Raw genomic sequence first — 14,226 nt, 5'->3', positions numbered from 1 at the left:
TTCTGCTGAGCCACCCACACTGTCATGGGGTCTCTGCTGTAAGCTAGATACACATCTTCAGGGGCTATTGTCCCTGACTATAGTCTGGGGCACAAGCCTAATCTGGGCAAACTAGCTCAGCAGCCACAGTATAAGCGGTAATGATGACCAAACAATCTCGGAGTGATCTCCAAAGTTCTTCAGCGTCTTTAACTGTAGGTACCACCACCACCCTCGCACTTCCATCTACTCTCCCCCCAGAAACCAGTACTGTAGTCCGCACTTTACATCCAGGAAAATCATGTCACCACCCGGAAGTGACCCAAGAGGAGTTGCTGCCTTCGGTTCCTGACTCTCAGTCCTGACTTCAGCAGGTGGGGTCCCACCTCAGCAAGCTGGCACCCTCATTGTTCCTACACCTCTGTTTTTATGACCACCCTCCCCTGTGAGCCAGCAGCCAGTGTCTCAGAGTGGGCTCACCTGGTAAGTCCACTGGGTCACAACATTGCTCAGCCGCGAGGTCTCCCCTGAGCACCTGCAGGGCTGGGCCGTGGGGCTGCAGGTTAAAACAAGCCAGAAGTGAGTGTGGATGCAGTGCTGGGACCATCCAGGCAGCCCCTTGGGGAAAGATGGGGATGCGGGGACTGGGAGCTGCTTAGGGAGCAGGGAAGGGATGAGGTGGGGGTCTCAGAGGGTCCAGGAAAAAGAAGGAAGTAAGGAAAGAAGAAAGGGAGGATGGGAGGGACACACTGGGGAGAAAAAGAGTACATTATGGAGACATCTCCTGATGCCTCCCTCCCTCCCCTAGAGGCCCACCTCCTCTCCTTCCTTCCCCTACTCTAAAACCCTCTCCCTTCTTCCTCTTCAAATGCCCCTTTCCTCTCCTTTCCATCACCACCACCTCCAGCCATCCCTGTCCTGACTTTATCTACGTGAACTTCTTTTCTGGGTTCAGTTCAGTTGCTCAGTCATGTCCGACTCTTTGCAACTCCATGGACTGTAGTACTATCCATCACCAAGGACATCACGAAGGATGTCTTTTCTGGGTACAAGGCCAGAAATCTCAAAATTTAGGTTCAGAAAGTTTAAATTCTCTGAAACATCTCAGAAATATATGGGGATCAAGTTGTATGAAAATAAAATCCACTTAGGCTAAATTGTCTCTCCAATGTCCTGAAGTAACATGTCTTGGCTTCTGGATGTTTTGCCCAAGCTGTTTTGTAAACTCTCAAGTCATTCTGGTGGGAGGAGGGCACCTGGCGCCACGTCAACTAGAGTGACTATTTCATTCCTTAACTCAGGCCCCTCCTGCAGCCCAACTCTGCCCCCACCGGCTGTGTGATCACACACATGTCCCCTAGCCTCTCTCCAACTCCATCCCTTGGATCAGTTAATGCACGTGAAGTGCCTCACACAGTGCCTGGCACATGGCACCAAGCCGCAAATGCTGGTCCCCTTCCACTTCCCTTTTTACCTAAGCAGAGTCTTCTGATGCCAGTGTGAGCCCCTCAGAGCCTCAGAGAGATCGACTAGGTTCACAAATGCTTTGGGGACCTAGGGAGATACAAGGGAAAAGATGAACATTTGCAGAGTCAGGGTCATGGCTCCATGGCCTTTCTGGAACCCTTGGTTTGAGCTTAGTTTGGGGTCCAGTTGAGCACGTTAGGCCTCTCTTTGTTAAATAGGTAGGCCCTTTGGGAGATGGTTGGTTGGGTTTGGTTCAAAGCTTTTAGCCCTGCCGCTGTGCCATCATCCCCCATGGTGGGCAGGGCGCCTCCGCACCACAGTATGGACAGGGCAGCAAGACCTGGTGATAATAGGACTGTAGCCTCTCTTCTTCTCCCAGAGCTCCCCTGGGGTTTCCAAGATATGCAGTGCTCTCACTGGTCACTTAGTGGAGCTCTGAGGGTTCTCAAGGTCCCTCCAGGCCATCATCCCCCTAGACGCAGTCAGAGCCAGTCCTCAGGAAATAGCAGGTCACCAAGAACCCAGGGGAGAACTGGCCTATATCCTTCCTCCTCTCCAGAGGTCCCTCAGGAATATCCTTTGCAAGAGTAAACAGTTCTATATCTGATCCGTTTATCATCAAAAGGGCAAGAAGCCTGGCTCTTCCAATGCCTTCCCTTTCTCTGGGGTCTTGGACTTCTTCTTGGGAGTCTGTTTCCCCTCCCATTGGAGGCCATTTAAAGAAAACCTGAACCCCACCAACCCGCAGAAGGGCAGCTTCTCTTGGCTGCTACAGGCACCTGTGACGGAGTTCTGGGTGCCTGGGCCCACAGAGCTGGGGGAGCCTCACCTCCTGGTGCAAGTAGTCCAGCGTCCTGGTCAGCTGGTCCATGCTGCTCATCACGTGACTTTGCTATGGAAGGAGAAATGTGCTAAATGTGGGTGGGACGAGATGCCCAGGCTCATACTGGCCTGTCTCTTGCTTTCCCCAACCACCTCCACCCACCTCGATGGGCCTGATAGTGACAAAGGCCCTGTCTAGATCCCAGTCTCCCACAGACAGGTGTAGAGTTCCCAGAGCTTCCTAGGTTGTTTTTTTTTTTTTTTTTTTGGTCCATTCTCTGACTTCCCAGACACATCACTCACCACCAGGAAAAGTGTCATGTCAGGGAAGAGCAAGCCCAAATCAAGGCAATTAGAAAGCTGACATTTGGGACAGGAGACCAGACTTACTCCCAAAGGCTGATGGAATCACTTTGACCTGAAAAAAATCAGGTCCAGAGCAGGGACATAATTATGCTTGGATTTAAGGACACGGAAGGTCCTCCAAACTTCTCCATGGCACTCTAAGCAGACCTCCCCCTACCACATCCACCCCAAGAAAAGGACTCCTGCCACTGACTATTTAAAGACACCTCCTGCCCACCCAATTCCTCTTGTGTAATGAAAATAAGCAAATAAGAGCACTTCAAAAAAAAAACAGCCATGGTTTATGTTTTTGGTGTAAAAACAAAACAAAAGTAAACTTTTCAACAAGACAATCTTCTCAGCTGCCTGCAAACCTGACGTCCCCTGAGGCAAAGTGGCTCAGAGGAAGACAAAGCATGCCTTGCAGGCACTGACTCTGGAGACAGCTGTCAATCACTCAGGCTGGGACTGCGTGGAGGGCAGTCTCCCCCATCCTGTGCCTTTGCTTCAGTGCAAGGAGATCCCCTGCTAGCCAGTCCCACCCATGCTGCTGCCATCAGTTCAGTTCAGTTCAGTTCAGTTGCTCAGTCGTGTCTAACTCTTTGCGACCCCATGAATCGCAGCACGCCAGGCCTCCCTGGCCATCACCAACTCCTGGAGTTCTCCCAGACTCACGTCCATTGAGTCAGTGATGCCATCTAGCCATTTCATCCTCTGTCGTCCCCTTCTCCTCCTGCCCACAATCCCTCCCAGCATCAGAGTCTTTTCCAATGAGTCAACTCTTCACATGAGGTGGCCAAAGTACTGGAGTTTCAGCTTTAGCATCATTCCTTCCAAAGAAATCCCAGGGCTGATCTCCTTCAGAATGGACTGGTTGGATCTCCTTGCAGTCCAAGGGACTCTCAAGAGTCTTCTCCAACACCACAGTTCAAAAGCATCAATTCTTTGGCGCTCAGCCTTCTTCACAGTCCAACTCTCACATCCATACATGACCACAGGAAAAACCATAGCCTTGACTAGACGAACCTTTGTTGGCAAAGTAATGTCTTTGCTTTTGAATATGCTATCTAGGTTGGTCATAACTTTCCTTCCAAGGAGTAAGCGTCTTTTAATTTCATGGCTGCAGTCACCATCTGCAGTGATTTTGGAGCCCAGAAAAATAAAGTCTGACACTGTTTCCACTGTTTCCCCATCTATTTCCCATGAAGTGATGGGACTGGATGCCATGATCTTCGTTTTCTGAATGTTGAGCTTTAAGCCAACTTTTTCACTCTCCACTTTCACTTTCATCAAGAAGCTTTTTAGTTCCTCTTCACTTTCTGCCATAAGGGTAGTGTCATCTGCATATCTGAGGTTATTGATATTTTTCCCAGCAATCTTGATTCCAGCTTGTGTTTCTTCCAGTCCAGCGTTTCTCATGATGTACTCTGTATATAAGTTAAATAAACAGGGTGACAATATACAGCCTTGACGTACTCCTTTTCCTATTTGGAACCAGTCTGTTGTTCCATGTCCAGTTCTAGGTGTTGCTTCCTGACCTGCATACAGGTTTCTCAAGAGGCAGATCAGGTGGTCTGGTATTCCCATCTCTTTCAGAATTTTCCACAGTTTATTGTGATCCACACAGTCAAAGGCTTTGGCATAGTCAATAAAGCAGAAGTAGATGTTTTTCTGGAACTCTCTTGCTTTTTCCATGATCCAGCGGATGTTGGCAATTTGATCTCTGGTTCCTCTGCCTTTTCTAAAACCAGCTTGAACATCAGGAAGTTCACGGTTCACATATTGCTGAAGCCTGGCTTGGAGAAGTTTGAGCATTACTTTACTAGCATGTGAGATGAGTGCAATTGTGCGGTAGTTTGAGCATTCTTCGGCATTGCCTTTCTTTGGGATTGGAATGAAAACTGACCTTTTTCAGTCCTGTGGCCACTGCTGAGTTTTCCAAATTTGCTGGCATATTGAGTGCAGCACTTTCACAGCATCATCTTCCAGGATTTGAAATAGCTCAACTGGAATTCCATCACCTCCACTAGCTTTGTTCGTAGTGATGCTTTCTAAGGCCCACTTGACTTCACATTCCAGGATGTCTGGCTCTAGGTCAGTGATCACAGCATCGTGATTATCTGGGTCGTGACGATCTTTTTTGTACAGTTCTTCTGTGTATTCTTGCCATCTCTTCTCAATATCTTCTGCTTCTGCTAGGTCCATACCATTTCTGTCCTTTATCGAGTGCATCTTTGCATGAAATGTTCCCTTGGTATCTCTAATTTTCTTGAAGAGATCTCTAGTCTTTCCCATTCTGTTGTTTTCCTCTGTTTCTTTGCATTTATCGCTGAAGAAGGCTTTCTTATCTCTTCTTGCTGTTCTTTGGAACTCTGCATTCAGATGCTTATATCTTTCCTTTTCTCCTTTGCTTTTCGCTTCTCTTCTTTTCACAGATATTTGTAAGGCCTCCCCAGACAGCCATTTTGCTTTTTCGCATTTCTTTTCCATGAGGATTGTCTTGATTCCTGTCTCCTATACAATGTCACGAACCTCATTCCATAGTTCATCAGGCACTCTATCAGATCTAGGCCCTTAAATCTATTTCTCATTTCCACTGTATAATCATAAGGGATATGATTTAGGTCATACCTGAATGGTCTAGTGGTTTTCCCTACTTTCTTCAATTTAAGTCTGAATTTGGCAATAAGGAGTTCATGATCTGAGCCATAGTCAGCTGCTGCCATAGCCAGCAATAAAGCCTTCTGTCTCATTTTTTTTCTCTCCCTGAGCATGACATTCAGCATCACACTTTCCCTTCTAAAGAGGCATGGGAAGTCTTTCGAGAAACGGCCTCACTTCCCCTCTGGACCATACTCAGGGCATCCCTCTTCCCTTGGGGAGTCCCTGCATGGTTCTCCTTGGACTGCAAACTCTGCTTTAGAAAATTCTTGGTCAAGGTGCCTATTCACTGCTGCAGAGTGAGCTGGGGCCCACCTAGGCTTTCCAAGTGCTGAACGGTTGCCCCTGGGGCACCAACTGTCCCTGTTCTTTAGTGGAAGACAGGATACTCCTATAAAATGTCCCTTGCCTATGATATCACATATGATAAACTTCTCCATAAGTTGAAATCAGGAAAAAGTTTATTTCTTCAAATGCATGTGTGCTAAGTCATTTCAGTTGTGTCCAACTCCTTGCAATCCTAGGGACTGTAGCCCATTAGGCTCCTCTGTCTATGGGATTCTCCAGCAAGAATACTGGAGTGGATTGCCATGAAGATCTCCAGGGGATCTTCCTGACCCAGGGATCGAACCCCACATCTCTTATGTCTCCTGCATTGGCAGGAGGGTTCTTTACCACTAGCGCCACTTGGGAAGCCCTGTTTCTTCAAATGAACTTGCATATTTCCACTGATATCTTTTGCCCCTAGAATCAGAAGAACGCTCTATTATCAAATATGTGCCTGCAACCAGACAACTTTTTCTAACAAATTATTTCCCTGGGATTCATTCCGAGAAGTAAGATTATTTAGCCAAAAGGCACAAACACTTTTAGATTTCCTGAGTCATACTGCCAGTGTGTGCCCTCCAAAATGTTGACATCCATTTCCAAAGAATAAGTGAGTGTATTTTTGAAACCAAGGGTTGTTATCCATTAGATACGTTAAACTGTAACTTGCTTAATAAATAATGAACTTTAATCTGCTTTCACTGATCAAGCTCGCTTTAATTGTTTTTACAATAACTTGTATGTCTTCCAAGCATGATGTAGCTTAAACAATGAGATGTTTGCCCAAGTTGTTTTTCAGGAATTTGGAGTCAGCTGTTCACTGGCTCGAGCTCCAACTGAATAATGGTTGAGACCTCCAAATGGGCATGTGTTGAGTGTTCCATTGGTGACCTTTTGATATCAGAAGACCCTGAACTCCACCTTGAGAACAGGCCGACACAGCCTTTTTCTGAACACGCGTCCCATGAATAAGCAGGTATTAACAGCTTGGTTGCACCTGTGCAGAACTACAATTCCCTCACCTTTTTCTTCTCTCCGGTCACCTTTCTCCCACACTCCCCATGCCTCAGATCACCCTGTCTCTATCCCATAAATGTCCCGAGGTAGATGTGAGAATTGTTCTCCCACCTCCTCGCTTGGCTGCCTGGTGAATAAATCCTATCTCTCTGCAAACCTTGGTGTCCCAGGGCTGCTGTGCATGGGGCAAACAAACTGGATTCAGGAGCAAATTCTTGCAGTGTAAGTCTTCATCTTTTTCCCTTCTCCTCTCTCTTATTCTGATTTTTTTCTTACTCCCTACATTTAGACTTTAACTGGAGAGCAGTAAGTAAGAGTCCAGACCCTAAAATCATCCCTGTGTCACTGCTCTGAGCCAGGTCACCAGCTGCCTCTGAAGCACCTACCTCTGAATAGCTGGACGCACCACAGCAGGCCTGAGGCAGCACTGTCACCATCTAATGAGTGACTCCTCATCATCTTCCTCTTACAACTCTGGTCTTAAGAGCCCCCTAAAAAGCAAATGTGGACCCAGGCCCTTGTCTATTCCCCATGAAAGGAGCCCCAAGGCCTCTTATAGGAGGAAAATTCCAGGCCCTAAGTAGGATCTGAACATATGTTTACAATTTCTCCTTAACAGTAAAATACCTTTATTTCATATGAACTATTTCAGGGAACCTGATGTATGTATGTTGCCAGTAAAGGTAGAACTGCTTTGACGTCAGGTGGAAGCCAGAGCCCACAGTCTCAGAGTACCTCCTGCAACTCCTGAGACTGCAGAACAACCCCTCATGGAGAGGCCACTGGGGATGCAAACTGCTGGGTAAGAGCTTCTCAGATGGTGGTTCTGGGTCAGCTGTGGCCAGAGGCACCACCAGGAAGACTAGGATGTGAGGGGTGGGTCTGTGCTGCAGAAGCAAGACTGGAGGAATGAAGGGAGGAAGCAGCCAACCCAGGCGAAGGAGGCTGAGAGCCAGGCCTATGAGCCACGAGGTCCTTTGGGGGGCAATGGCAGTGGAGGTGGGATTTATTCTAGGCTCAAAAGCCTTGGTGGTCTTGGTGCAAAACACAAATCAAGATAGAAGAAAAAATGCAACGAAGTGGGAATTTAAGTGAATGCTAGTAAACATTGCTGCAGTGAGCTCACTTTACAGAGATTAAGTCACTGGTGTGTAGCCATTTAGAAACCAGAGGTGAGGCACGATTACTTTTGTCGTACGTTTACAGCCAATTAAAAGTGTGAGGTTCTAAGTGTGAACAAACTTAATCCATATGTATCAACACGACTAGATCTTGAGGGAATTTCACACATTGACAAAAAAGAGTCATTAGGTTGGTAACAGTGTTGGGAAGGTTGTAGAGAATGGGTGCGCTCAGACATTGGTGAGAATACGTGATATCGTGATTTATAATACAGAGTATATATTTGGTCTTTGTCCCTTTTTATGGCACAGAGTTTATTAAACCATTGGAATTTCCTAAGTGATGAGAGCATAAAAGTGTGTTTTGCTATGCTAATGAGGTGACTTTTGGACTACACCTAAGGACAGGAGCTGGTTGCCAGGAGAATCGACCCTGTGGCTAGAGAGTTGGAACTTAAGTTTCCTCCCCCACCCAACCCCCTACGTGGGGCTGAAAGTTGAATCAACTGCCATTGGTCAATGACTTAGTCAATCATCATATTATATAATGAAGCCTCCATAAAAGCCCAAAAGGATAAGTTCAGAGAGCTTCCCGGTTGGTGACCACCTGGATGTGCTGGGAGAATGGCCCAGCTGGAGAGGGCATGGAGGGTCCTGGCTCTTTCCCCATACCTTTGCCCAGTGTATCTCTTCCATCTGGCTGATCCTGAGTTATGTCCTTTTATAATAAACCAATAACCCAATAAGTAAAATGTTTCCCTGGATTCTGAGAGCCACTCAAGAAAACTAACTGAACTCAAGGAGGGGCTTGCCAACTTGGACTTGAGACTGGCATCTGAAATGTGGGGTGGGGGGCAGTCTTGGAGGACTGGGCCCTTAGCCTGTGGGATCTGATGCTATCTCTAGGTAGATCGTGTCAGAATTGAGTTGAATTGTAGGACATCCCGCTGGTATCTGAGAACTGCTTATTGGTATGGAAAACCCCCTTACATGCTGGCATTGGTCCCAAGATATTAGACTATAAATGGGTTTGGCTCCTTTGGAGGGCAATTAGGTAGTCCTTAAAGATTTCAAGCGTATGTATCTGATGACCAGCAATTCTCTGTTTAAGAATCTACTCAAGGCACTTCTCTTAAAACTGCCTTGATCATGACCCATGGTGTGAGGTATATTTCACATCACAACCCAGTACATACATATCTATATATAAATGAAACAAAAATAATCACAAGCCAATAAACTCTACATGCAATAAACTCTAGTATTTTATAGTTGATTCTATTCTATTTTTTATAATTTTTGGTTATAATCTTTTAAACTGATTTTTGACCTATTAATATACTTCAATCTACAATTCAAAATACAATTACACTATAATTGAATACAATGAAATATAATCACTGTATTTAGAAAAACATTATGTTCAAGTAAATGAACAAGATTGTTTACAATAGTGAAAAACTAGAAACACCTAAATGGTCACCAATATAGAAATAGCAAAATAAAATCTGGTAAACATACACTAGGGATATTGTTTAGCAATTAAAGGAATAAATTTAATCTATAAGTATCATAATGACTAGGTCTCAAAAATATTTAGTGAAAAAAATTATTCAATAGTAGATACAATATAACACTATTTATATTAAACCTCTCTCATATACACACACATAAAGGAATACTAGGGATTACAGATGTGCAAAATACTTGGGAGAAAAAAGTGAGAGGATCAGAGGTGCTGGCTAAAGAATATTTTAGCTTTAACTGTAATGCTTCATTTTTAAAAGGAGAAAGCATCTGTGCACTACTTGTGTAGTTAGAAATTTAAAAAGTAAATAATACATAAATGGACACAGGAATATATTGTGTACATATTTAAGAATCAATGTAATGTATTGAAGGAATAAATACATGAAATAATGCAAGAATCCATGCAGCAATGCTTGAACCCGAGATAAAATGTATGGAAGAAATCATGAATGAGTGTAAGTGTTAATGAATACATTCAAATATTTAAAAAGTCAAATGCTAGCATGAACAACTCATCATAAATACCATAATATGTGCCTGCATGTAAGAAGAAAGAGTGAAGTTATGCATGAATAGATAACTGATGGATGGATGAATGGATGCATGAGTGGATATACAGAGGAATACAGCAATGCCTAATTGCTTGTTTGAGCATTCAATGCATGAATGTGTAAATTCATGAGTACATGCTGGTTTGCGTGATGGCCTAAGTGGAGGGTGCCAAGAATAAACAGATAATGTAAATTTCACTTGCCTTGGGAGAAGACAGAAGCGAAGTAGAACAAGATTCAAGATCTGCATGCCCAACATCACTAAAGGAAGTGGAGTTTTGATGGTAGGCTGGGATTCGTGGAGCATTTGGAAGAAGGCACGAGTATGTGTTTGGGAGAGGGGCACAGAAAATAAGAGGACAGCACCCAAGAAACTTCACCCTTGCTTGTGCCAGGGCCTGGTGGAGGCCCTGGAAGGTGGCTGAAAGGACAGCGGGTAGGCACTTGAACTGTCGTGAGTGGTGGGGCCATCCTGGAGGCAAGCAGGCTCCTGAAGAATCATCTGTGTGCCGTTAATGTCACCATAGCTAACCCTTTCACCTTCAACTGATCCTAACCTAGACACTCTTCAATAAAGATGTAAGTCACAGTCAGTCACCTACATAAAATATTTTAAAAGTCACATATTTCATGTCCCATTCCTGGGAATGCCAAAGAGCCTTGACAATATAGTCAACCTATATGAACAACTCGACAACTTTCCTTTAAAACTGGAGGTCACAGTAAACTAGTTAAGAGGCAATGCCCAAAGTACAGATCCCGCTTTAACTCCTGATGTCAGCATTTAAATAAAACTGGAGCTACAAGAGGCAAAATGCTCTTGTATCAGAAAGTGAATTTTCCTCAGTTGTAGAATGATCAACTCAGTTTATCTATATTATGGTTTCCTTTTCCTGATAGGATGGTAAGTTAAAAATTCCCCCATAGCTCAGTGGTAAAGAATCCTCTTGCAATGCAGGAGTTGTGGTTTTGATCCCTGGATTGGAAAGATTCCCTGGAGGAGTACATGGCAACCACTCCAGTATTCTTACCTGGAGAATCCCCACGGACAGAGGAGCTTGGTGGCCACAGTCCATGGGGTTGCAAAGAGTCGGACACAACTGAGTGACTAAGCATGCATATATGCATGTCCTTCAATATGGTTCCTTGACCCTTAGATATCTGTCCGTCTGTCTACCTGCCTGCCCTAACTTGGAAATATGTGCCATCAGGCCCAGCCTGCCAGGTGCAGGTCAGTCAGGTTTAGTTCATTCACTCGGCACCCACCCCAGCATCTGCAATCCCTCTGCCTCCCGCCTGCGGTTTACCTGTTGGGTGGAGGAACACAGGTGACACTGGCTAACATTACTGAAGAACACGTTGATGAGCTTCCAATCATTTTGAAAGTCAAGTTGCTGTAAAAAAGAAATAAAGGACGATAGCATGAAAAAGAGATGGCAGGGAATCCTGGTGCCAAAAGAGCTTCTTTCTTTGCATGTCTTTTGATTTCATACAACCCCTCCCAAAACCATATGTATGGGTTTTTTCAAAAGGAGACATATAGAGTAGGCATTTAAAGCTGTAGAACTTTAGAATCCACTAGATCAGAATCCCCAAGATCCGTGGCTCAGACGGTAAAGAATCTGCCTGCAATGCGGGAGACCCGGGTTCAATCCCTGCTCTAGAAGGCAATATGGAAAAATTCATCAAAACTTTTTTAAGAGGCTTACCATTAGATCCAACAATCCATTTCCAAAAATGAGTCTTAAGGAAATGGATGTGTGAAAGACTTAGCTACAATGATGAAGCCTTGTCATAAGAGTCAAAAGTTGGAAACAATATAAATGTCTAAAACAGAGGATTGCTGTGTAAACTATGGAATGCTCATGACATGAAATACCATGCGACTGTTCAAACAGTGCTGGAAAGCATATTGCCATCAGCAGAAATATGATATCAAGAAAAGCGACTGTAAAAAGTATATACATCAAGTAACGGCTATTTTATAAAATGTATAAAAACGTATGTGCTTGGAAAAATTATGGAAGGGAATGTACACCGTCAACAGTAATTATCTCTAGACATCATGTTTAAGGATGCTTTGGGATGGTTTCAGTATTCTTTTGTTTATCTGTGTTTTCTGATCTTCTCTAATGAACATGTGTTACTTGTGGAACAAAAAAACAAACTTCTGTTTTGTAAGAGGCAGCATGGTGCTCTGGAGGAGCATTAGATGTGAATCAGGCACTTTTGATTTTAGCTCTAACTAACTGGCTGTGAACTCAAACAGGTCATAAGACTTTCTGGGGCTTCAGTTTCCTCATCTGTAAAATGACAGGATTTGATTCAAGACCTCTAGCCATTCTCCAGAATGTTATGATCATTCCAGAAATTTGAGAAGTCTGTAGTTTGGAAGAAGCCACTCTTTATAGCATTGCTGCTATATTTGCCCCTCTCCTTGTATATATTGGGATGACCTGGCTTGAACACCCTGACTCTTTAATGAACGCATGGCTGGCTGAGACAGTGGCTTCCCTTGGTTCCAGTGGTTCAGGCTAAGTCCCTCATTAAAAGCTAGCTTGGTAGCAGATCTTGCCTGGATTTGATACTTGTCCATAAGGAGAGCACAAAAGATTAGAGGCAGCTTATTACAAACTCATATATGAGCTTCTGAGTAAAGGGTGTCTACACTGCTAGGAGTGTGGGGACTAGGGCCCCAGGATGCATGTGACAGAAGCCTCCACCCAAGAACTAGAATGCGTGTGATGATTAATAATGACAGGAACAGTCTCTTTAAAGACAATGACAGCTGTGGGCTGGCACTGGGCACTGCCTCTGTGCTAGGCGCACCCAGCACCTCACTGAATCCACCCCAAGCCCTGCGCTGCAGGCCCTCGTATTATTCTCATTTCATAAATGGGAAAACTGAGGCTTAGAGAGGTTAAGTGCCTTACCCAGCATCACACAGCTAATAGGTGGAAATTCAGGATTCATCCTCCAACAGGTGTCCCTCTAGAACCCTAGATTTCAACCACCTCACTGAGCAAGAAGTTATTTAGTTCATCTGCCGACTTCGACGGGACCAAACTGGGGATATGAGAAGAGGTCCTGTGTTCTACTGGCCTCCAGAGGATACCAGGGGCAGGGGTGTTCTTGGAGGGCCCAGGCCACACTGGTTGCCAAGCTCAGGGCATGATGGCTGCAGGGCCTTGGTTGCCTGGTGTCTTTGGTCTGATGGCCTCCCAGCAGATAGAACAGCCCCCAGCAGAGTCAGATGGATTCTTACCTGGTTCTCTTTCATGTTCCTCACCAGGTCTTTGGCCTGAATCCACAAATCTCTGCACAGAGGGAAGGGAGCCAAGAGAAAAGTCAGTTAAACACAACTTTGTCAGGGGCTGAAAGCTTGCCGCCTGCCCCAGCCTACGCACAAGGCTCTGAGCAGGAGGCTGCATTGCACCCCTCCTGAGTCCTGGAAAGCAGACACTGACCTGATTTTTTTATTAGGCCCATCAACAGACTAAAGTTAGCACAGGAGACACATTTCGGCTTTGACTTAACACAGATCTCTCTTTTAAAGACTCTTTGACTCTTCCAGCACCACCACCCTCCCCCCAACCCCACTTGCCATCAAATCCTCCCATCTAGATGCCAAGGACGACAGGTTGCCCAGCCCTGCAGAGAGCCAGAAAAAGAACTTACTCAGCAGCATCATGGTGTACCACTTCCGTCCCAAGAGTGCATATGGGCTTCAGAACAGATGGGCTGAAGTATCTGATGACATCTGAAAGGACTAAAGAGAGAGCTGGTTTGAGGCTGTGTTCCCGGCAGCCGGTGGTCACCTGTAAAGACTGACCCACTCTGGTGAGGTGCCAAGGTCACTGCCCCTGCCCCAAAGCATGACCTGCCTTGGGCTGTGAGGTCCACCTTGTAGCAGGCCCTTAGAAGTGAACAGAGTTGAGAAAAAGGAGCATCAATCGGGTGCCAGGCCAGCCAAGTGCTAAGCCCTGAGGTGTGTGTGTGTGAAGGGAAACCGAGGCTGGGGGAGGCTACACCAGCTACCCGAGGTGGCTGGGATCTGAGCCTGAGCACTCAGATCCCACAGTTCTTCACTGTCCTGCACTGTGTACTTGTTAGGGAAAGTGTGCTGGGATCGGGGACTCGGCAGGCTGCCTCCCTGCCCTCCCTCCTCCTGAGAGTGACAGCAGAGCGGGAAAGCTCCAGGGAGCACACAGAAGATGCGTCCCAGAGCTGACAGCCAGAGGACCGCTAAAAATAGTGCTGTCAGGAGCAGTTAGGCTGTGTCTGCTCCAGAGAGAGGAGAGGGCAGACGGGAGAGTGTCACGGCAGCGAAGTGGTGTCCCCCTCCCTGGCCCCTCTTTCTACCGCCCCCATCCACAAGTGCCTGGGGCTTTTTGGAGCAGAATCCA

At 45.6% G+C, this 14,226-nt stretch overlaps 1 protein-coding gene across 4 annotated transcripts in view; it reads right to left on the bottom strand.

Moving 5' to 3' along the window:
* Positions 1 to 14,226, bottom strand: part of PLB1 (phospholipase B1) — a 132,681-nt gene that overhangs the window by 80,549 nt on the left and 37,906 nt on the right. For 2 of the 4 annotated variants that reach the window (XM_086326125.1, XM_086326128.1), the window contains exons 8-13: positions 13,499 to 13,589; positions 13,086 to 13,137; positions 11,128 to 11,214; positions 2,276 to 2,338; positions 1,454 to 1,533; positions 460 to 535 (exon numbers count right to left, since the gene is read on the bottom strand). In XM_086326125.1, coding sequence (XP_086182251.1) covers positions 460 to 535; positions 1,454 to 1,533; positions 2,276 to 2,338; positions 11,128 to 11,214; positions 13,086 to 13,137; positions 13,499 to 13,589 — 449 coding nt within the window. Of the gene's footprint in view, positions 1 to 459; positions 536 to 1,453; positions 1,534 to 2,275; positions 2,339 to 2,658; positions 2,795 to 3,288; positions 3,458 to 11,127; positions 11,215 to 13,085; positions 13,138 to 13,498; positions 13,590 to 14,226 lie in introns of those variants that run through there. The other 2 variants (XM_086326126.1, XM_086326127.1) reach the window with 2 other exon arrangements.

This window comes from Bos grunniens, chromosome 11 (genome assembly GCF_055505025.1).
Source record: "Bos grunniens cultivar Pamir isolate PY7600 chromosome 11, Bosgru_T2T1.0, whole genome shotgun sequence".
Lineage (NCBI taxonomy): Eukaryota > Metazoa > Chordata > Mammalia > Artiodactyla > Bovidae > Bos > Bos grunniens.
This window is presented reverse-complemented; position numbering and strand designations above follow the sequence as displayed.